We start from the raw sequence: 24,957 nt of genomic DNA, 5'->3' as shown, positions 1-24,957 counted from the left end.
TTCACTGTTTTTGAGCCGAATGTCGACACAGTCGACATGGACACAGTTGGCAATGAGAATCGGACCCTCGCATCGCTCGCTTCGCTCGCAATGCTTCGGGCACGGTGGCTCGCTTCGCTCGCCACAGCTTTAATAACCTCCTCCACGCCCTAGTGGATGGTAGGGCATGAAATACCGCCTGTCGGCACATGTCGGCTCCAAAAACAGTGAAAAACCCCATGTCGACCTTATGACCAGTCGACATTCCACATGTCGACCTTTATGCAAATTCGACCTTAAGTCATGTCGACCTTGGCCCATGTCGACCTTCCTGCCAGTCGACCTAGTGGGGTCGACCTAATGACTGTAGACCTAAGTTCATTCTAATAGATGACCGCTTCCCGGTGGAAGTCGGGCGTCACTACAGTCGGGGTTAACATTGTTGCACCAGCTAAATATTCACTAAGCATTCAAATAATTTCTTCAATAGCAGCGTGTTCAGAGTTGATCATTGTAACTGCAGGGGGGATATAAATTAATTTATAGAAATATTTTGTCCGAGAGGAAAATATAAATCCCATAAACCTGGTTATATCAATGCTGCCGACATACAGTTAGTAGTATATGCATTTGTAGTATGCTTAGAAAATAACATGAGATAATCCTCATTCTCCTTTCTCAGGAACTGTCCTTGATGACTTATCTAAAAACAACACCTGTGTGCCAGTCAGCGACTGCCCTTGCTTTTTTAATGGAAAAATCTACAGGCCCGGAGATCATATTAGTACTGACTGCAGTAGCTGGTACGTAAGTGCAGGGGAGAACTTATTCCATCCATTGTGTTACGGTGCTATGTTCTGTGCCAAGAGGACGAAGGGTTTACAGATAGACTTCCATAAACTCACCATCGGGTATCCCCCTGGTCCACCCCGATGGTTGATACACCTAAATACAAACTTAACTCTAAACCTTATATAACTTAACTTAAAATAAAGACATGACACAAAGTGCTGGCGTTTCAAAAAGAATGTCAAATTTATTTTGACAATTAACTAAGACTATTAATGGTGGCGGCACTAAAGAACGGTCACTATAGGAAAGGTGGGGTTAAAGATCACTAAGCATACATACAACGCTGGGTGACCACTCTCCCTGGTCAGCCACCAGGCCTGGTGGTGTGGCCATCCCCCGGACATGGCCCATGACAACCGATGTCGAGGGAGAGTGCACCCCACTACCTACACACAGACACAGAGTTCTTAAAGAATGACCTTCTTTACCGCCGCCGAAGAGGAAGAGAAATAGGGAAGGGTGGGTGGGGCTTCTTGAACAGAGGGTGGTCACTCTAAACTCGTGATCATTCCTACCCTGTCTCAACCCTCCCCCTGCTCTGATAGGCCTTGTGCCCATCCTCATTACCATAGCATGTGACCAACAGCAGAGTGTACCCTGGGAGAACCCTCAGTGGTTTATGTCACCTCAGGCTTATTCAGCCTTCTGTGTTTCTCAAATGCTACAGGCAAAGGCGTAACTACCATAGGTGCAAGGGGTGCAGCTACTATGGGGCCCAGAGCTGAAGGGGGTCCATCTTTGCTGTCTGAGTAATATGTTATACAGTACATACATTTATCACCATCTGTTGCTAAATAGGGGGCCCTTACAAACTTTTGCTATGGGGCCTACAAATATCTAGTTACGCCTCTGTCTACAGGTGTTTCAGTCATACAAATGCTTTGTTACTTATGTTGTGTACACACAGTGCGATTTGCGCTATCTATTTCTGACTATATAGTCCCCTGGGAATGCAGACAGGTTGATGCCCATTGAATGATTTCTCTCCACTATGTGTTCTCATACACATCCACTTGAATGCTAGCAAGTGGATGCAGGTGGCGTCGGGCAGTGGGCATTCGGTGGGCGGTGCTGACATGTTCGTTAGGGTGCCTGTTTAAGCAGCCTAGTGAACATGTCTGAATCAGGACCATAGTGCAGTCCCATGCAGCACCTGATCCCGATTCAATCTCGATGCACTACCCTGCGGCATTGGAATCGAATGTAGAAATAGACTGCGCCACATAATCTCAGAACATGCCATTCCATGGACTTTAATGTCAATGATTAATTATCAATGATAATTTAAATATATATATATATATATATATATATATATATATAGTCTCGTAGGAAGGAACAGACAGCGGCACTCCAAGGGTTTTCAACAGCGTGTATTAAAGCAAACCAACGTTTCGGGGTATCATTCACCCCTTTGTCAAGTTTTAAGTGCAATAATTATTAGGGGTAATTAAAGGGGTGAATGATACCCCGAAACGTTGGTTTGCTTTAATACACGCTGTTGAAAACCCTTGGAGTGCCGCTGTCTGTTCCTTCCTAAGAGACTACCTGTTTGTTCCAGAAGGCACAAAGGTACTGAATACCAGCTGAGAGAGTGCCAGGCCATCTCTCTCTCTCTCTCTCTCTCTCTCTCTCTCTCTCTCTCTCTCTCTCTCTATATATATATATATATATATATATATATATATATATAGACACAGTGGGGCTCGGCACGTCCTCCTAGTATGTGTGATGTGCTGGGTGCCCGCACTCAGAGAAATGGATATACACAGCCGGTGTGCAGCACACCAGTCAGACTCCGTTAGAGCAGGTAAAAAAAACACTTTAATGTAGCTACATTAAAGTGTTTTTTTACCTGCTCTAACGGAGTCTGACTGGTGTGCTGCACACCGGCTGTGTATATATATATATATATATATATATATATATATATATATATATATATATATATATATATATATATTTTAGGGACGTGCTGTGATTTCTAAACCATCTGTAAGAGTAATATCACTATATATTTTATTGACAATCTGTCCCACATCCATTATTGACTTAGAACAATGAACACCAGCCCGTTACCAGCAGCGTTTACCACAGCAGACAAAGCAAGATAATTATCTTTTACTGGAAATATACAGCGCAGCGCTGGCCCACGTGATACATCTCACAATGGTGAAGATGTTATTTAACACCAGTATCAGTTATTTTAAAATATACACGATGTAGACTTCACGTAAGTGTTTGACTATTTATAGGTGCAGATAGTAAATCCTGGACTTTCCCATACAGTTCAGTTCCTGCAAACAAATGAATTGCTATAAAGACTTATGACATGGCAGGCCACACCAAAAGAGGGCAAGTGATCCTTGAGCAATCCTAATTTTCAGAACATTTCATTTGTCTACTTTCCGTTACTGTGGCAGCTTCAATTTACATTTCACAATATGGTGTTACGTCACAGCTTCCTTACCTGTCACATTAGAATGTATTGTGACAGGTAGTGACTAATATGCTAATCTCTCCAATCCACTATAAGGCCGAAGCCAGCAAGTAAGTTCCCATAGACGCCTGTACGAGAGCACTTGTATATTGTTGGCGAGCAGAGCTACCATTGTGTTTAAGAGCTTCGGGATCAGTGAGGTTCTCCTATTTACGCAAGTAACTCTTGAGCGGAGAAAACACAGCTCATACAATAGTTAGGGACATAATGACTGGGGCAGATGGGACTACAGCTCCAGGGCTCTACATAAATATAGGCACCACATTATAACAGCATGATGTTGATGATCAGCCACCCAGCTGGCCACACGCACTTATCGCTTTAAGGCTTAATACATCTGCCCCACAATTATACATCTGCACATGTTGAATCTGCCCCAGCTGGAGTGACACATGGTGTTTCTAAGGTGCATGTTGCTACTTTGTTTGCTAGTCATACCATGTCCGATCAGATTCATCATGATACAGAAAGACGAATTATATGCCATTGCCATACTCTGGGCCACAGGCACTAAGCTTCAAAAGTGATAAATGGGAGAGTGATAAACAGCCAGCCAATCAGATCCTACCTGCCATGTCACAGACTGTGATTGAAAAGTGTCCGGCAGGAGCTGATTGGTTGGTTGTTTATCACTCTCCATTAGTTCATCCCTGTGCGGACCCTCGCCATCACTAACCCCGCCTGCATCAGCAAGAGTGTATGCACTTGGCGATGTCACAAATATCGGTGGCGGGGATCAGCTAATGTGGTACTTGTGTATTTTGGCGGTGCCCCCGATGTCCGTCGTACGACGAACAGATCGCATCGCATCGCATGCCATGCACCCGATGGCATACGATGCGATGCGATTTTGACCCCCTATACGACCAAAAATCGTATAACCACCCTAAAGGGTGCTTTTGAGCACCCAAATGGGTGCTTACAATGTTAAATGCACCCCCACGCCACCCCCCCACTATAAACGTGAACCCGAAGTGTGGCGAGCGCAGTGAGCCCGCGAGGGGCGGCGGTACGCGTCCTACGACCTTTTCATACCCCCACTATCCACGTCGGCGTGGAGTTGAGAATAGAATAGTGTGGCGAGCGCAGCGAGCCTCGCGAGGGGACGCGGATACCTTCACAGGTAAACGCGTCCCTTCGCGGGCTTCACAGGTATCCGCGTCCGCTCGCCACGCTTCGGGCTCGGTGGCTCGCTGCGCTCGCCACACTATTCTATTCTCAACTCCACGCCGACGTGGATAGTGGGGGTATGAAAAGGTCGTAGGACGCGTACCACGCTTCGGGTTCACGTTTATAGTGGGGGGGGTGGCGTGGGGGTGCATTTAACATTATAAGCACCCATTAGGGTGCTTATACAATGTTTAATCGCATCGCATCGTATGGCATTGTATGCCATGTACAATGGCATACAATTTCAAAATTGTATGCCATCGTGCACTATCGTACGATATCGCGTCGCATCGCATACCATCGTATGCGTTATGGTATGCGATGCGATGGGCGCCGCCAAAATACACAAGTACCGCTAATGTTTATGGGGCTTTAGACAGGCTGAGCATTTACAGTTACAATTTAATTCATGACTGTAAATACAATATACTAAATTATTTTGGTTTTTCTCTTCTTTAGTAAGTGCCAAGTGGGCCAGTGGAGTTGCCAAAAGACTCCATGCCCCGGGAGATGTTCTATAGAAGGTGGCTCCTTTATCACCACCTTTGACTCGAACACATTTCGATTTCATGGCTCCTGTATGTATGCTCTGGTCACGGTAAGTCAGTCAGTGATGAACTGTGGTGTTATGAAGACATTAATTAATTTCAGAGGGAGAGTTATAAATCTTTTGAAGAGAAGGAACAGAGGCGAAGCTTGTACCAACCAATAAAATAAAAAATAGCTGGGGTTTGATTGGTTGCTTTGGACAAAACCTCCACTTGTTTTCATTAGAAGGTTTGGTAAATCTCCCTCTGACGGGACAGTATATAACTGCCGCTTTTAATAAGGATTCTGATAAGCGAGTGCTTGAATAAACAGGAGCAAGTATAGACTTCAAACGTGAGATTGGGGACTTCCACATAGGGAGTTTTAGGGTTAATGTTTAGGGTGGCAGCCAGTTAGGTGGCAGGGGTGTGTTTGGGGTGGGGTGGGTGTAGTGCTTTTTTTGCTAAGGTTAGCTAGGGTCTGCCTTGTTTTCCTGCATTCCCTGCCCACCCACCCCCAAAAAATGATTCCCCTGTTGAGGCTTGTTAACCTCGAGGTTGCAGGAAAGAACGGCAGTCTAGTTGTCATTGTGCTGTTTTTGGAGGTGCGATGTCTTGTACAATACATTTGTCTGACTTACCCAACTGCGGGTCACATACACTGGCTGTCTGGCCAGTCTTTTATGGTGTATTGGAGGGAGAACATGTTGTTTGGTAAAGTGCAAGTCGTGGACATCTGTACTGTGTAAGACGTTGGCTAGTAAAGTGCATGTCATGGACATGTGATTACAGAGGTGTAACTCTGGGAGGCAATGGAGTCATCTGCCGCCAGGCTCCTGCCCCCAAGGGGACACCTCTCCTCCCCTGCAAATGTACATAAGTTAATTGAAAGCCTTCAATATCGCTTCTGTGGCTGACTTCCCCTCCAAGTAGGACCATAGACATCACACTCTATTTTATACATAACATACATAACATACATACTTACACACATGCATACATATATTTATATAAGGTGCTGTGCGTGCGTGTGTGTGGGTGGGGGGGCGCACCAATATTTATCTTTCCTCCGGGCAACTGGACGAACTTACGCCACTGTGTGAATTGCATAATGTCATTGAGAAGCTGACTGTTCTTTCTTTCTGACATCATACTTAAATTAAACTTTGTTCTCAATAAAGGGTTGACCGATTTTATTGACATCGCTGTTGTCATTATTTTAGATAAGCTTTACATTTAAGTAGTTTGGCGTTGTTAATTAACTATTTGGGGGATACTCAAACTCCCATCTGCCAATAAGAAGTTTATTAAAGACTTTATGAATATGGGCTGTTTTGCGCTGCCTCCCATACAGCAAGCGGGGACTCTATAACTGCACTTAAGCCTTTGTCCTATAACAAGTTGATTGAGTTGCTTTTTAATATTTTCAATAGCATCATCAATATAGTAATTACTTGTAGAATAACTAACATGATTTTATCCTAAAAACAAAATGATAAAAATAAACATTTATCTTGGTGGTACATCATGACATCACTTGCTTAGGGGCGGTGCCAGGACAGGGCAGAAATATTATCCAGCACAGTTAGGGCCATAGGGAGCTTGGCAGGGCCATGTAATGTAGGGGATATAGCCTCCACCCCACCCCTGTAGCCGCAGCAGCCTTCCTGAACCCAGCACAGTTGGGCAGGGTTGCTACCAGTAATGAAAGGGGGGCACATAGATCAGGGAATGTGTTAAAAGCTAATAGTAGGTTTGTAGGCTTTAGAATGTAAGCTCTCACGTGCAGGGCCCTCTTCCCTCATGTGCTTTGCTACTCTTATTTAAAATTGGGGACTGTGGATCCCTAGTGGTGCCATATGAATAAAGGATAATAATAATAGTATATTGTATTGTTGTTAGAACCTACCTCATGGGCAAAATAAACATTTAGCTTGAACATTTTAAATGAAACATTGAATAAAAAAGCAAAAGCAAAATACAAATAGCCTGCCCCCTGGTGGTGGATGATAATAGCACATAGCAAGCACTGAACACGCCATGGAAATGACTTGTGCTCATTGAATTTGACTTCGGATATTTTACTGATCAATTTATTTCATGCAGATTCACTTTGTATTTCATTATGCTTTATATAACATTTTGCACTTTATTATTTGAATGACATAAACGTTTGTTGCATTACACAGAGCCCTCATTTACCGGATAGTGCAAGTGTCATGGGATCGTTTAAGACGTGCGGTGTGAGTTCATCAGAAACCTGTTTCACAAGTATCGTCTACACATCTACAAGTGTAAGTGTCTGTTAGTGTGTCTTTTTTTTATTTAGTGCCCCCCAGCATGCCCCCCCCCCTTGTCCACACACACATTATGCTCCTCTTTGCTGTCCCAGCAAAGAGGGTGGGGCCTAATGATGCGCCATTGCGTCATTTTAGCCTTGTCTTTCAGGCAATATGGTCTAATGGTGGGCGTTTTCCCGTAAAGGGGTGGGGCATAATAACAAAATTTTCCCAACCCCACCCTCTTTGCCACACACCTGCTTCTCCTTCCTTGGGCATCTCCTAGAGCTGAAATTGTCATTCAAATCATCTATGCGTCTTTTTGCAATTTGTGACGTAATGTATTCAGTTGATTGAATATTGAGGAATTTTCAGTAATAGCAGATGTGTCCTTTGACATATTTGCTTGCACTGCAGCAGGTTGTGGCATGAGGATTGCACCCACAATCCCATAAGATTGCATGGTGTGAACAGCGGCGCACACTGGCATTCTGTGTCGGGCATATGCAGGGTAATTTGAAAGCTGTTCTGGGCAGACATCAACATCCTAAGTGGACACATCTGTATATTCTAATTAGAGATGTGCAGGCTCTGATTTACTCTGATTTCAAAGCAGGATCTTATTGGCTATCCCAAATCACATGACAGTTGTTGAAAGTTGATAGCCAATAAGATCCTGCTTTGAAATCAGAGTAAATCAGAGTAAATCAGAGCCTGCACATCTCTAATTCTAATTAAAAGAGCAGGAAATCAAACACATAACTCATACACAGCACAATAAAAGTCACAAGTACAATTTAAAACCAAAACATTAAACAAGTCATAGCTTCTGCATAACAGGGGTGGCGCTTATATTTCTGTGAGGTATATATAATATTATTACATGTCCCTTGTACAATTAAAGCAGATAACTAATCACATTTGTATCGCACATTATATTTAGCGTTCAATAATACTGTCAGAGGAGGACCACATCTCAGTGGACGGTCAACTTAGACAACTGCCTTATGTTACGGGTAAGTGCATGCCATGGTTTCTTATCACTTTCAGCCATCCCTATACCTTCCACTCATCAATAACTCCCAATCCTACTCCTATAAAGGAGGGAATTCAGTTGGGTATGAATTGTATGGTCGACCTAAAGATGGTCGACAGTCATTAGGTGGGCACCACTAGGTCGACATACTGTCAGATCGACAGGGGTCTAGGTCGACAGGTCATTATGTCGACACAAACATTAGGTTGACGTGTTCTTGGTCGACATGGGGTTTTTCAGTTTTTTTACCTGAATGTTGACACCGTCGACATAGACACAGGATTAAGCGCACCGCTGCGCTCGCCATGCTGCCTCGATTCGCTTGGCACACTATTTTATTCTCCCACCACGCCCTAGTGGATGGTAGGGCATGAAATACCGCCTGCCGGCACACAAAACAGTGAAAAACCCCATGTCGACCTGTTGACTATCGACCTAGACCATGTCGACATAATGCTTTTGTCGACCTAATGACCTGTCGACCTTGCTAGTTGCTTACTAATAGCTGTGCTGCCAATTGTGTCTTCAGTTTACAGCGGTCTCTTCTTTGCAATCAAAAACAGCTGAAACATTGCTTTATTTTGCAAATAAAACAAAAGGTACGGTACTTGTTTCCTAGCACGGCACCCAATAATTTAATCGTAGTACATCTTATACAATCGCATTGCATGCAATATAGCGGCATGCAATGCGATGCGATTTTTAATTGTACAAGCACCCTGATGGGTGCTTACAATGTTTAATGCACCCCCATTAGCAACGCCACCCCCACTATCAACACCAACCCGAAGCATGGCGAGCGCAGCGAGCCCGCGAGGGGCTGCGGTACGCGTCCTCCGACCTTTTCATACCTCCACTGTCCACGTCGGTGTGGAGTTGATTTTAGATAGTGTGGCGAGCGCAACAAGGCCACCGAGCCCGAAGCAGGCTCGTACTTCCCGTCCGCTCGCCACGCTTCGGGCTCGGTGGCTGGCATGCAATGCTATGCGATATTTCATTGTACAAGCACTCGTGGGCGCCGTGCTAGGAAACAAGTACCAAAGGTACATATGTATTATGGCTTTTTTGTGTCTTTCCAGATGACACTACGGTGATAAGACAGTCCTCCACACATATAACTCTCCATACAACATATGGGCTGGAAATTATGGTACAGAGAATTCCTGTGTTCAATGCTTACGTTAAAATGGACAGAAGTTATTTTGGAAACACCAAAGGTAGGATGATGATCCAGGATATAAGAACTATTGGAAGACTAAAATCAGATATTTTCATAATGTCCAAACTCAGGGAAGGGGCCGAACTTTCGGTACACAAACCTTAGGCAGTACAGCAGAAACTCAGGAAAGGCCGCTGGAGATCGGGTCTGGAGATACAAGCATAAATACTGGCTTTGGGGGGTGTTCAATACCGGGTCACGACTGTTGATTCGGCCCGACAGCCTTGAACCTGACCCATTTTTGTTTTGTTCGACCCCAGATCGTCAGGCGCGATTCAATGTCCTGCCTGGCGATTGTCAAAAAGGGGGCGTGTCCATGTAAACGGACGTGAATTGTCGAGATTCGGACAATTCACCGCCGAAATCGACAAAATGGGGCCGATGTGGGACAAAACCATGTGCACTGCAGGGGGGCAGATGTAAAATGTGCAGAGAGAATTAGATTTGTGTGAGTTATTTTGTTTCTGTGCAGGGTAAATACTGGCTGCTTTATTTTTACACTGCAATATAGATCTCACTTTGTAGTAAAACCCCACCCAAATCTAATTATCTCTGCACATGTTACATCTGCCCCACCTGCAGTGCACATGGTTTTGTCCATCTAAGAAGGATTTTGTCAGAAAGAGTGAACTACAATAAGGCCCTAAGTGTACAGTGATTGAAAATAATAGCTGCAAAGAACCAATACCAAAAATACAGTATGTCTAGAGGTGGGTTTTCCTCAAGGCTACATGGAACGATATCCAGACCTTCCAAAACGTTCCCAAAGGAGAATTGCTTGACTACCGCGTGATGACATAACATCATGTGGACCTGCCCACACTCTAGAAGTCCCTTTGATGTTCTTTGATAGAACAAAAAAAATATGGATAGTGGTAGATGCTCAATTAGTTCAGTAATACCAGTCAGGTGCATGCAAGGGAGGGGTTAATACTAAGTAAGTAAAACAAGACATTGGTTCCCCTGGCACACTGAATGGTATTAGTAACCAATCTAGAACACTACATGATAATAGAATTCAGAGATATTGGTTACATATACCTGCACAGGTGTATGATATGCCCCCAAGCCGCGTCAAGGCTTCTCTGTATATTGGGGGTCCCTAGCCCTATATCTAGGTGCAGGGTGCGGCACCCCAAAAAAACTGCATAAGCTAGAAAGCCCAGTGCGGCACACCAGTGAAAAACTATAGTGTTAATAAATATTAGTGGCAAGAAACCGAAGCTATGTATAGAGAGAGAGAGAGAGAAATGAAATGTAATTAAAATATTAAAGAAATAGTGTTAGTGAGGAAAATAAAAAAAAGTGTTAATAGAATGTAAGGGTGTGCCACACTAGAGCCACCCAGCCCAACCAGTCAGGGGCACCGCACCCCACACCCCTGTTACCCTAAATTGGGTCTACGATTAACCAGCAAGCAAACTTATGCAGCCCATACACGCTGCGATGCCGGGCTGTGCATTCTGTGCTTTTAGGTGCGCGCTCCCGCGGCACCTCATCGCACAGTCCAAAAAGTATGTGCTTTCACATACTTTTTGTACTTAGTTCTCATTGCATTGCATTGCATGCACAACGCATGCACAGGCAATGCAATGTGATGTGATCCGTGCTATTTAAGCCCTCAACGCACGCCCGCATCGGGGCGTGTATGGGCAGCTTAAGAGCTACCTATCTTGCAGAACAAAAAAAATGGTTTCAGAATGGTTTCATCCCGGTATGTGGTCAGTTTACATTAATGATATACAAGTATTAAGCCTACCTCCAATGGAGCTAGAGCTTGGTTGAGATGTGTATGCAATGCCGATGTTCACGCATCTGACCATTTATCGGCAGGCTGTGCAGACGCCAAGGTACTCTATCGATGCTGCCTACAACCAGCAATTAGCAGCCAAAATATAGTGTTACGGATTGTTGGAGGGAAGCGGGCCCCAAACCATTATCTTGCCTAGGGCCCCAATCTGCCTCTGAGTATGACTTAAGTGTAAACAGTCTAAGATTAACGGTCTGTGGTGTATTGTCTGAGATAGTCCCACACAGTACATTTTGGGGCTTATTATGTTGCAGCTCCCGAAAGCTGACTAAAATATTTTTGAAAATCAATATGTGATGTTTATGGTACAAACAGTAACTCCAGTGTTTTACATTAACTCAGGTCTGTGCGGAAACTTTAACGGTGAAACTAGAGATGACTTCCGTTCCAGCTCTGGAATTGTAGAGGGGACAGTGTCAGTGTTTGTGGATTCCTGGAGAGCAGCTGCAAACTGCAAACCATCCAGGAATATAGATTCCAATCCTTGTGCGATGAGTATATCTAATGGTAAGTACATTCCAATCCAACTCTCATATACCGGTATATCCCCTACAAAACTCCTGTATTATGTACTGCGCTGAGATAGATCAAACACCAATTGCACTCTAGGCACCTCTACCGCAACACATGTGATAATTCTATGAATGATGCTGTTGTAGCTCCACTTCACATGACAGGGAACCTGTGTAAACGTCCCTGCCCTTTGAGACTTAAGTGCTGGCAACGATCCAAGTTTGTCAGTTTTAACTCCAGGCTGTATATTTTAGAATATCTCTGACCACATAGCCACGTTAATTGGATAAATACTTTAGACATATTTTCTATCTAGCAGAGAGGGGTGTGGTATGACTAGCCAATGGTCGAGATCCCGATGGTCAGTATACCGATATTGGAATCCCGAGCACTCCGATATACTGACAGTCGGAATCCCGACCATCGGCCAATCATCCGGCACCTGCAATGTGGTTGGGCAGCTACAGGAGTCCAGCTCAGTATAACTGATTTCAGCTCCGCTCCAGGTCTAGCTTTTTAGCTGTACTTAGCCTGGGATAATTCTGTGTAATTGGTAAATAAAAATTGATCAACTCCACTCCAAAATTTGGAACTACAGTTATCTCCTAAAACCAAATTTGGAGCAGTGGCCACCTCTAGTATGACATCTGTACAGGGGTGCGGATTTCCATTTTGTCTGGAGGGTGCTCCCACAGACAAGCCCCACGCCCCCCCCCCCTACCGCTACTAGTTCCTATCCGCCGCAGGGACCCCCCTGCTGACAGCATATCCGCTGCTGGGACCCCAATGCCGTGGCCTGTGCCGTGGGTGCTCCTTACTTTCCGTGGGTGCTTGGGCCCCGGAGCACCCACTGTTTCGGCGCCTATGCATCTGTATAATTGTTTGACCTACAGTACAGTAGATTTACTCTTAGGAGAGCCGAATGTGCCTAGGCATTCACTTAAATACTATAAATAAGTTCCGATGAGCCAAATATAACCATTAAATTACTTTACTACAGCAAAATATATCCGGTGATAGTAGGTGTTGTAACCAGGAGTAAAACTCTTGGGATTGCTAACAGGCCTAGAGATAAGAGGCGGACACCATTACTCCATACAACAGCCTTTGTTCTCAACCTGCCGTACAGTAGTAAGGATCCAGGGGTGAAGTCAGGATTTTCGCAAACCGGTGCAATCCCCTCCCAATATATAGTAGTAATCTTTGGTTTGCTTGAATGCAGACCTCAATATTGTAAAGACTGAAGTGTTTGTAAGGTGTCATTACATTAGTCCCGTGGTGCCTAAGGGTGCCGGAGCCTGCTGCACTTATTCTGAGATTCTACAGCTTCTTTACTTTTAAACGCAGTATGTAGATTCCAAAGACTCAAAAGTAAGTATCACTATCTGCAATACACTATCTCACCCACCACTTATAATACAGAGAGCATCAGTGACGCCACATAATACAGAGAGCATCAGTGACACGTATAATACAGAGAGCATCAGTGCTGCCATATAATACAGAGAGCATCAGTGACTGCCATATAATACAGAGAGCATCAGTGACGCCATATAATACAGAGAGCATCAGTGACTGCCATATAATACAGAGAGCATCAGTGACCACCATATAATACAGAGAGCATCAGTGACTGCCATATAATACAGAGAGCATCAGTGACCACCATATAATACAGAGAGCATCAGTGACCACCATATAATACAGAGAGCCTCAGTGACACCATATAATACAGAGAGCATCAGTGACCACCATATAATACAGAGAGCATCAGTGACGCCATATAATACAGAGAGCATCAGTGACTGCCATATAATACAGAGAGCATCAGTGACCACCATATAATACAGAGAGCATCAGTGACCACCATATAATACAGAGAGCATCAGTGACCACCATATAATACAGAGAGCATCAGTGACGCCATATAATACAGAGAGCATCAGTGACTGCCATATAATACAGAGAGCATCAGTGACTGCCATATAATACACAGAGCATCAGTGACCACCATATAATACAGAGAGCATCAGTGACCACCATATAATACAGAGAGCATCAGTGACCACCATATAATACAGAGAGCATCAGTGACGCCATATAATACAGAGAGCATCAGTGACTGCCATATAATACAGAGAGCATCAGTGACTGCCATATAATACACAGAGCATCAGTGACCACCATATAATACAGAGAGCATCAGTGACCACCATATAATACAGAGAGCATCAGTGACCACCATATAATACAGAGAGCTTCAGTGACTGCCATATAATACAGAGAGCATCAGTGCTGCCATATAATACAGAGAGCATCAGTGACCGCCATATAATACAGAGAGCATCAGTGACCGCCATATAATACAGAGAGCATCAGTGACCACCATATAATACAGAGAGCATCAGTGACACCATATAATACAGACATCATCAGTGACTGCCATATAATACAGAGAGCATCAGTGCTTCCATATAATACAGACAGCATCAGTGACTGCCATATAATACAGAGAGCATCAGTGACTGCCATATAATACAGAGAGCATCAGTGACTGCCATATAATACAGAGAGCATCAGTGACTGCCATATAATACAGAGAGCATCAGTGACCGCCATATAATACAGAGAGCATCAGTGACACCATATAATACAGACATCATCAGTGACTGCCATATAATACAGAGAGCATCAGTGCTTCCATATAATACAGACAGCATCAGTGACTGCCATATAATACAGAGAGCATCAGTGACTGCCATATAATACAGAGAGCATCAGTGACTGCCATATAATACAGAGAGCATCAGTGACTGCCATATAATACAGAGAGCATCAGTGACCGCCATATAATACAGAGAGCATCAGTGACACCATATAATACAGAGAGCATCAGTGACGCCATATAATACAGAGAGCATCAGTGACACCATATAATACAGAGAGCATTAGTGATGCCATATAATACAGAGAGCATCAGTGACACCATATAATACAGAGAGCATCAGTGACCACCATATAATACAGAGAGCATCAGTGACACCATATAATACGGAGAGCATCAGTGACCTCCATATAATACAGAGAGCATCAGTGACTGCCATATAATACAGAGAGCATCAGTGACCGCCATATAATACAGAGAGCATCAGTGACACCATATAATACAGAGAGCTTCAGTGCTGCCATATAATACAGAGAGCATCAGTGACGCCATATAATACAGAGAGCATCAGTGACTGCCATATAATACAGAGAGCATCAGTGACTGCCATATAATACAGACAGCATCAGTGCTGCCATATAATACAGAGAGCATCAGTGACCGCCATATAATACAGACAGCATCAGTGACTGCCATATAATACAGAGAGCATCAGTGCTGCCATATAATACAGAGAGCATCAGTGACCGCCATATAATACAGACAGCATCAGTGACTGCCATATAATACAGAGAGCATCAGTGATGCCATATAATACAGAGAACATCAGTGACTGCCATATAATACAGAGAGCATCAGTGCTGCCATATAATACAGAGAGCATCAGTGACCGCCATATAATACAGAGAACATCAGTGACTGCCATATAATACAGAGAGCATCAGTGACCACCATATAATACAGAGAGCATCAGTGACTGCCATATAATACAGACAGCATCAGTGACTGCCATATAATACAGAGAGCATCAGTGACCGCCATATAATACAGAGAACATCAGTGACACCATATAATACAGAGAGCATCAGTGACTGCCATATAATACAGAGAGCATCAGTGATGCCATATAATACAGAGAGCATCAGTGACTGCCATATAATACAGAGAGCATCAGTGACCACCATATAATACAGAGAGCATCAGTGACTGCCATATAATACAGAGAGCATCAGTGACACCATATAATACGGAGAGCATCAGTGACCGCCATATAACACAGAGAGCATCAGTGACCGCCATATAATACAGAGAGCATCAGTGCTACCATATAATACAGAGAGCATCAGTGATGCCATATAATACAGAGAGCATCAGTGACCGCCATATAATACAGAGAACATCAGTGACTGCCATATAATACAGAGAGCATCAGTGACCACCATATAATACAGGGAGCATCAATCACGACCATACAATACAGACCACATCAGTGACTGCCATATAATACAGTGAGCATCAGTTACTACCATACAATACAGACCACATCAGTGACTGCCATATAATACAGAGAGCATCAGTTACTACCATACAATACAGAGAGCATCAGTGACTGCCATATAATACAGAGAGCATCAGTGACTGCCATATAATACAGAGAGCATCAGTGACTGCCATATAATACAGAGAGCATCAGTGACTGCCATATAATAAATACAGAGAGCATCAGTGACGCCATATAATACAGAGAGCATCAGTGACGCCATATAATACAGAGAGCATCAGTGACACCATATAATACAGACAGCATCAGTTACTACCATACAATACAGACCACATCAGTGACTGCCATATAGCATAGAGCATCAGATGTCATACATTTTCTCTCCTCAGGACCACCTAACTACATCATTATCCTCTTAACAACCCTACTCAATTTACTAATTTCTTATAATCATTCCTGCATAATCCCCATAATTAATTGGCTTCAACATCATCACATATTACCACTCATATACTGAATATTAACCCTCTAATCACCTCACTTTCAATAAGACTTTTTCCCTAAGATTTAGGTCAACTATAATTTATTGCAAACCCATGGAAAACACAGGGTTAAAACACACCAAAATTTAAAAAAGTATTTTCGAAAAATCATCTTTTAGTAAATATGTGTTTCAGCCCCTGATTGAGTTTTTCAATTTGAAATTGATAAAAATCAACCTTTAGTAAATAGAGTCCCATGTCTTATTGGTGGAACAGGATATCAAATCCCCTTCAGGTCATGTGATCAGTACCCTTCGGATGATTATCATAGCTTCCTAAATGTGTCAGATGGAATACAGGGTATGCAAGCATATGCTGTATTGTTAAGGTGATTTTACTGTATGTATCAATGTTATAGCAATACCATATATAATTACAGAGCAGGGTAATTAAAGTAAAATCATTTGTTTTTCCTAATACAAACTTCATGTTGCATTGACATCTGCAAAGGCATTGTTCTGACAAAATAATCCCTTTATAACAGTTTGTTGTGGCTAGACCTAATCACAGGAGATGCAATTAGCAGGCCATTGTTCCTAAACAATAGATCCTAAACAAGAGCATTGTTTGAATAGTTTGTTTCCTGCTGGAATAGATCCACAGCAGCACTATTTAGAAAGTAAATGTAATGTACCATTGTTCAGCATGCCGTAAACTCAAATAAAGGATTTCATGACAGTAGTAAAACCCCGCTCATCTTTTGCATAAATTAGGGACTATTATTAATTATTATTATTAGTATTACTACATACATGATTATACCATAATAGTCCAGGGTACAACGCCACTGTCAGAGAAGTAACTATTGCCTTATTGCCAGGACACAGAAAATAGTTCTTACCCAACACCTGTGAGGCCCCAGGTTGTGATTGGCTTGCGGGCCATTCGCTGAAAAAACAGAGATGATCATCGATGGGTGAAACAATTGATGGTTTTCCATGTCACAGTTGGTGACCATCTGCCACTGTATACTGTATATGTTGTTAAGATATATGTAAATGTTACAATCTCATAACTGAGATTACATTATTGTAGTGCAAACTTGTTTTGTGTCATTGGATTTTTAACTACTTTCTTATTGTCATCAGAAATCTTTTCACAAAAACACTGCTCTGCTCTGGTGAGCACCGGAACCCCGTTTGAGTTATGCCATTCATTAGTGGATCCGGAACCCTACTACAAGGTAAAATTGTACAATGTTTTTTTTAAACGCAAAGTGATGTTTCTAATTCAAGTTGGAACGCCTCATTGCCTACAGATCCATGGAGGGAAGGTCCAAGTAGGACACTCTCTTGCCACCTCTCCACAACCCAGCTGCAGTGAACAATTACTCAGCGAGGGAGGTGCATAGATAAGAAAATAACTTCAAATCATTACTTAAGTCTCTGCTTAACAACGCTCAGGGTTTCAGCTCAGACCAGGACATTCTAGAACATCAGATATGTGGGGTTCTAGACAATGCATTGTCCAACTACTCAGATTTGTAACATCAATAGTTTAATATCCCTTAACTAAAATCCACATAGAAAGGACTTACAGGTACAGTATGATAAAAATTAGTAATCAAGTCAAGATACTTTACGTTTGCTTTGCATGTTTAAAATATTCTAATTGGATTATAATAACCAGGAAAATATGTATCCTCCATCAGTAGCGCACGCAGGGGGGTTTCTGAGTACCCAGAAACCCCCCCAGGAGTCTAAGGGCCCTAGGCTGAAAGCTGAGGCTCCCCTCTTTCCATGGGTACAAGAATTGTAAAAATCGGCCCTTGGGAACCGGAGATATCTGACTTCAAAGCAGTGGTCCCCATCCAAGCCTGTTAATTGCTCTTCCCAGTCAGATATTTCAGGTTCTGTCTGATTTGGAGTTTTGCTGAGGGTATATTCCAAAAGCTGGGACTCTTCCCCTTTGAGGGACACGAGTAGCTTGTCTCTACTATTCCCAAAACCAGAGATATCAGCCTTCCAGCAGCTGGTTACTGCTCCAGCTACACACACCTGGTATGTAGTTTTATATACTCGTTGGCAGATTGCTCTGCCTCCTGATCTCTGATCCCCTAGTCCCCAGTACCATTTGGTAGGTGGGATTCTCTTGTTTTAATTCCATTAAAGAAATCTATTTCCGGGAACTGGAGATATCTGCAGTCAAGCAAGCTGTCCTCCCACCAGAAAATTATGAATAATAAGCCCAATATACACCCCTCCTCTGCATATTAAACATCCTCTACCACCCTGGAAGTTATGTATCAGGGCCCCTTCATTCAGCCCAATGCCCCCTTCTCCCACCCCATTTCCCACCATCTGTGCAGTAAAGGGGTAATTAGTGGAAATTACTGATCCAGGCCCTACATGCTGAGCGGTTGATATAATACCCCCTACCACCCGCGGGACATCAAAGCTTCCCCCACCCCTACCGCTGGAGGATCGGTAGGGGCCCCAATACATTGCTATGCCCAGGGGTCTACACTGCTGTTGACGCCACCTGTATGTATGTATATGTATGTATGTATATATATATATATATATATCTTTTTTTTATTATTATTATTATTATTATTATTTATATACATTTGGTCTATCTATAATACTTTAACTGACCCGGCATATACTGGGTTACCTAAGTGTCCATCTTCGTGCTTTGCTCCACCCCTCTGGAAACCCCCTTCTGAAAATCCTGCGTTTGCCACTGTCCATGTAGTTGGAGATGAAGACTTCAGTGTAGTAGCTACTCAATCAGTGGCGGATTAGCCACGGGGCGGTAGCCCCGGGGCCCCCACACATCTGGGGGCCCCCTCACCTGCCACCCCACTGCTGCGGTGGCAGGCAGCAGGGTCTGGCAGCGCAGGGTGGGTAGCTCTGGTGGGCAGGGGGTCCACCCTGCGGCATATGTGAAGTCAGCGGCGGGGTCCCTGCAGCAGATGGGAACAGTTCCCATGTGCTGCAGGGACCCCGCTGCTGACTTCCCATACGCCGCAGGGACCCCCTGCCTGCCAGTGCTACCCGACCCTGGCTGTGATGACTGCTTTTAACACAATGCAGAACCCCTCCTCACCCCAGCTGCCAGATCTCGCTGCCTGACTGCCTGTCACCCACCCTCACACTACCCAGGTACGGGGAAGGGGAGGGGAAATGACACCTCCGTCCGGCAGGGGGGGGGGATGATGCCTCTGTCCGGCAGAGGGTGGGGGGTAATGCCTCCGTCCGGCAGGGGGGGGGATGATGCCTCCGTCCGGTGGAGGAGGGGGGTGTGTGGCCCACAGACCTATTTGTCCAGGGCCCCCACACACCTTAATGCGGCTCTGTACTCAATGTAGCTCTAGGTTTAGGGGGTACACACCAGAACGATTAGGGCTCAATTCCATCAATCTGGATCCAATTCTGACCGATTGGATGCAGATTGTATGTAGATTGGGCATGTTTTTGCATGTTTAGATCCAATTCCGATCCGATTCCAATCCGATGCACGTCCCCGTTGTCGTTTGGTCGTTTTACAGATCCTACCTGCTGCAGGTAGGATCTGTAAAAGATCCATTCAACTGGATACAGACTCAGATCGGATTGGGATCAGATTGGATGCAGATCGTTATCAGATTGTTAACAGATCGTGTGCTCCAACAGATCGTGCGACCATCACACAATCTGCTAACGATCTACTAACAATCAGGATCGTTCTGGTGTGTACAGGGCCTTAGGCATCAATGTAGCAGCACCACAATGTAGCTGTAGGGGATCGCTACTCAATGTACTTACGTTACGATTTTAGTGTCATGAAGTAAAATCGTTAATGTCAGCGTATCGAGTCTCATATGGGTGTTGGCTGTGGTAAGAGTAAACCATAATCAGAAATTTCATACCAAAGAGAGCATGACAGAGCCCATCGCTCTCATAGGGAGGGTTAGGGGGTGCGGTTATACACTGGCTAGAGACAGGAGGAGATGTGGTCACATGGGGAGGGAGGCTGGAAACAAAGAAGAACAACAGATCATACTGACCATGCGGGACAGGACAGCCATTAGGAAGACTAGCAATTAGGGCCAGCATCATGCTCCATGACAACATTGGGGGGACCGGTCTACCAGAATCCTAATGATGATCCCCCGCTGCCTATATAAATTGGATTTTATACTACTGCAGTGGATAATATATTAGATTCACTTTTAAGTGTTCCATCATTGTCAAACAATAAATTTATGCCGCCAAATATTCACAATAAAGACATATTTGCAAGTGTATTGAAACTTTAACCACTGATATCCTCTGTTTCAGAGATGTGTCTATGAAGGCTGCAATTACCAAGAGACTCTTAACTTTATCTGCTCTTCATTGGGTTCTTATGCTCGGGCCTGTGCAGCCAAAGGGCTCATCCTGACAAATTGGAGAACATTCGCCAACTGCTGTGAGTAGATCATATGGGAATATAGCAAGGTGGTGTCACAGAGAGTCAAGAGAACAGAGAGAATGGACAATTAAAGAAAGCAGTTATGCCCCAGCTAGCTTTCGATTCGATTGTCTATATAGTCAAAATCAAATTGAATAGACATCGAATGGTTTTCAGCCGCATTCGATCCTGATCCGATCCCATTGCGTGGTCCTGTGGAATCGAAATCGAATAGAAAAATAGACTGTGCAGGCAGGACTATATAGTACAGATACAGATCTGTACTATATAGTTAAATCGAATGTGTACATGGCGCTGTGCGATTCCATCCCAACAGATTGGGGATTGAATAGCAAGGCAACAATCACACCATGGACCTTATTATGGACCACACGCAAAGGTTTTGCAGCTTTGCTTGTTTATGACATGCTGCCCTCGCTCCTCCGCGTGTTCGCGAGCCGACCAGAGTAAGGCCCCATTTGTACCCCCCTTAAAATAACTTCTTAGTAATTTCGTGACAAATAAAAAGTGTCCCAATCTCATTGTCACGTGTGGTACAATATAAGGTACATACAGTAAGTGCACATACATTAAGAACACATACAGTAAGAATACACACAGTAAGTACATACAGTACAGAGTAGCTCTCACTCAGCAAGCATCTTTCTGCTCTCTAGATTCCCCCAGTCCCAAAGCCCCATTTGTACAGAACTAACCCACTGGTAAATACTTTTAAAGTGTTCTTGCACACAACCCAATGAATAGGGTTAGGTATACTGTAGACACTGCTGAACTGGTTTGGCGGGTCCAGTGGTCTCTTGTGGGTCCAACTGATGAGGACTTCCAGCTAATCCTGCAGAGTTGGCAGCATCCATATCCCTGATGCTTAACCCTGATTTTCCCCTTATGTCTAATCCTAATCCTCCCTTCCCGTAGCCTAACCTCAATCCTATCTCTAGTGCCTAACCCTAAGCATCCTTTTCCATCATCTATGGCTGGGTACACACTTATAGTGATATATCATTTGTTATATGGATGAGTAATATATCATGAGTACATTGGCGAGTGTGTACACCTGATACGTCTGCGAATGATTTCATTCACAAGCATATTACATTGGCCCTGCAGAAAAGCTAATATATCTTAGTAGCTATATCAGAACATCTGACCCACAACAAAACCTTTAAGCACCCGCAGCATCTGCCGACAAAGACATCACAATAGTATGGTAAAATGTAAATGCCTGAGTAGTTTGGCTGTCTGGCCAGAATAACCAAGTGATAAAATAGAGACTTGGATGGTGGATCCGTCATTTAACAGTATTCCCAGCCTTACCTTAACCTTTCATCCTGTAGCCCAGGGGTGGCCAAAGCACGCATGTTGTCGGCTCTTTAGCTTGACTACAAATATTTTTCGGCTCTTTACCTCTGACCGGTTGGCCACCCCTGCTGTAGCCTATCATTAACCCCCCACTGTCGCACATTATGCAGATGTGGAACTTTCTAAAATCTCAGCAACATAACTGTATTTACATTTTCACTGTATCCCTGATTTATGCACTTGCTGCAAAATCAGTGCATGACTTCAAAGTACGGTATTTCTGCACTTACAGAACGACATCGATTTTAGCATAACACAAGGTAAAAGGGTGTTCCCCTGTGTGACCTGATAGCTGACTCATTCACAATTCAGTTTTTATACCAAAAATCAAAGGGTTGTTACTGAATAGCTTTAACGTTTTAACTACAGTATATTGTCTCATTCAGAGCTAGAAGCAAATCAACATTTTCTTTGAATACCATACATACCTTTATATAGCAACAGCCCCAGGTCCTTCTCTGGTGGAACACTTGATGATTGAAGGACAACTGCCAACCTGACCTCCTCTCCAGACCCTTCAGACACTGACATCACGCTTGATGAAATTGCTACAGTTGTTTCTGCTTTCCTGTTACATAAATTACCTGGCCCCTTTTTCTTGACTTGTATAGGATCATTCACTGGCACCACCCCTCTTTCCCAGCACATAATGTACTTCTCTTATTCTTAAACCAAAGACCCGACTGTACTTCTTGCTTCTCTTACTGCCCTATTATGTTACTCAATGTGGCCCAAATTGTTGCTAATAGATCACAGGGCATTTTACCTTTGTTACTTCATTGTTGACTATAAATTATGTTTTGTACTTGGTTGTCATTCGGGTGTAGGCAATAGCTCAGTAATAGCAGATATAGCATCCCAATGCATTCAATATTCTTCATAGTCTACATCAGCGGTTCCCAAACCTTTTTAAATTACGGCACCCTAGAGTATCATCATTTTTTTCCAAGGCACCCCTAGGCCAAATGTTTCTTATTGATATTTTTTTAAAGAAATATTAAATTCAGTAAACTGTGTTTATATGTCATTCTTAGGTTCATTGTGTGGTAAGGGACATGATTCACTTCTGTTTGTACAAATACATTATGATTAGAAGCAAAAAACACTGTTTTTTTTCATATCAACACTGGTAATAGTGAAGCGCTGGAAGGTTTACTAGTCCCTGCAGCCGTCTAAAGGGGATACTCAACCCCTCCTTAAAAGAACAAACAATAAATACAGGGTAGACGGCGCAAAAGGGATACTATGGATACTTGTTATGATAAAAAATTAGTACAATTTTTATTTAATTATAAATTTCATATATTAATTAGTGAAAGCACCGGCCGGTGGGATTTACATAAAAATAATTAATAAAACATCACATAAAAAAAACAATTTCAATAAGCATACTTTTTACTCTCTTTCTTGTGCTTTATATATTTTTCAAGCACAATAGGCCATTATATAAAAAATGGCCACACTTTGTTACTCTTGCAATGCAGACAAGAAGCAAAGGTTAGTAGAATGCAGGCTATTAATTTTGTTAGGCATGCAATAGGTTAATTGTTATGGAGCAGGGATTAGTGACAGTCTTTGGTCAGACGCTGTTAGGCTGTAGATGTAAAAAAGTCACTCCAAGACCACACTCACTTGCAGATATGCTGTTAATTCACAGCCAGATGTTAAAAGTTAGTCATAATGCCATAACCTTTAAGCTTTTAGTTGTTAGTAAGCTTGATTTGAAAGTTATAAGGATTGAACCAGGTATACTTAGACTTCTGGATCCGTTTGTAATCCACTTTGGGGGAGGTATGCTCAGCTGCCCACGCCGTGAGCGGGTCCCCGGCTGCTCTGCTGCTTTCTAGTGCTTTTTTGTCAGCCTTATCCAGGACGCTGGCTCCGGCTTCTGGGTTCTCCCAATCGGCGGTACCTCACGTGCAAACAGTGAGGGATAGCTTTGATGACGCGTTTCCCCGCCTCCTATGGACTCAGCGGCTTCATCAGATGACGTATGTGTGCCTTATCCCTGTTATTTAACGGGGCATGTGCCGCCCATCTGGGCGTGTATATTTTAATTTCTTTCTCAGTTCTACGATTTTTTTCCTCCTTAAATCCTGCACATGCGCCTCACTCACTAAACCAAGCCTCGGTTTGGAATCCGTTTTATTTTCTCATATACTTTACATAAAACCGGGGTTTGATCTTTGTCATATTAGATTCATTTGAGTCTGCACTGAAGTGCTATAAGTATGCATGACAATACATAGAGACATTTAAAAAAAGACTTTGGTTTATTTAATTATTTGAAAGCATATCTGTATGTCGCCACTATTATACTATGCTTATTTCAGACAGTATGCCTACATATACACAGACAACTTATCTAACGAACCATTTGATATAAAGGAGATTTCATTAATACCTTATACATATTATATTAATATTTCGGACATATATATACAGCCCATACGGGGCTATACATATATGCATGTACATCTATGTGATTATAATAAGCAAAAAATACTGTATGTAGCCATAATAAATAGTGATGTATTTATTTCACTCTAATGGGTTAATTCACAAAAATAATGAAAACCCATAGATGAGCAAAAGGATATATATATG

General features: G+C 43.2%; 1 protein-coding gene across 1 annotated transcript in view; it reads left to right on the top strand.

Moving 5' to 3' along the window:
* The window catches only part of LOC146045080 (uncharacterized), a 127,494-nt gene that overhangs the window by 32,588 nt on the left and 69,949 nt on the right, over nt 1-24,957 (top strand). The window contains exons 13-20 of the mRNA XM_083163764.1: nt 662-782; nt 4,961-5,099; nt 7,218-7,322; nt 8,251-8,323; nt 9,423-9,560; nt 11,715-11,879; nt 17,682-17,776; nt 20,859-20,988. Of these exons, the coding sequence (XP_083019890.1) occupies nt 662-782; nt 4,961-5,099; nt 7,218-7,322; nt 8,251-8,323; nt 9,423-9,560; nt 11,715-11,879; nt 17,682-17,776; nt 20,859-20,988 (966 nt within the window). The remainder of the gene's footprint in view (nt 1-661; nt 783-4,960; nt 5,100-7,217; nt 7,323-8,250; nt 8,324-9,422; nt 9,561-11,714; nt 11,880-17,681; nt 17,777-20,858; nt 20,989-24,957) is intronic.

This window comes from Crinia signifera, chromosome 11 (genome assembly GCF_055691185.1).
Source record: "Crinia signifera chromosome 11, ASM5569118v1, whole genome shotgun sequence".
Taxonomy (NCBI): Eukaryota; Metazoa; Chordata; class Amphibia; order Anura; family Myobatrachidae; genus Crinia; species Crinia signifera.
The sequence above is the reverse complement of the archived record's forward strand: the minus strand, read 5'-3'. Positions and strand labels throughout refer to the sequence as shown.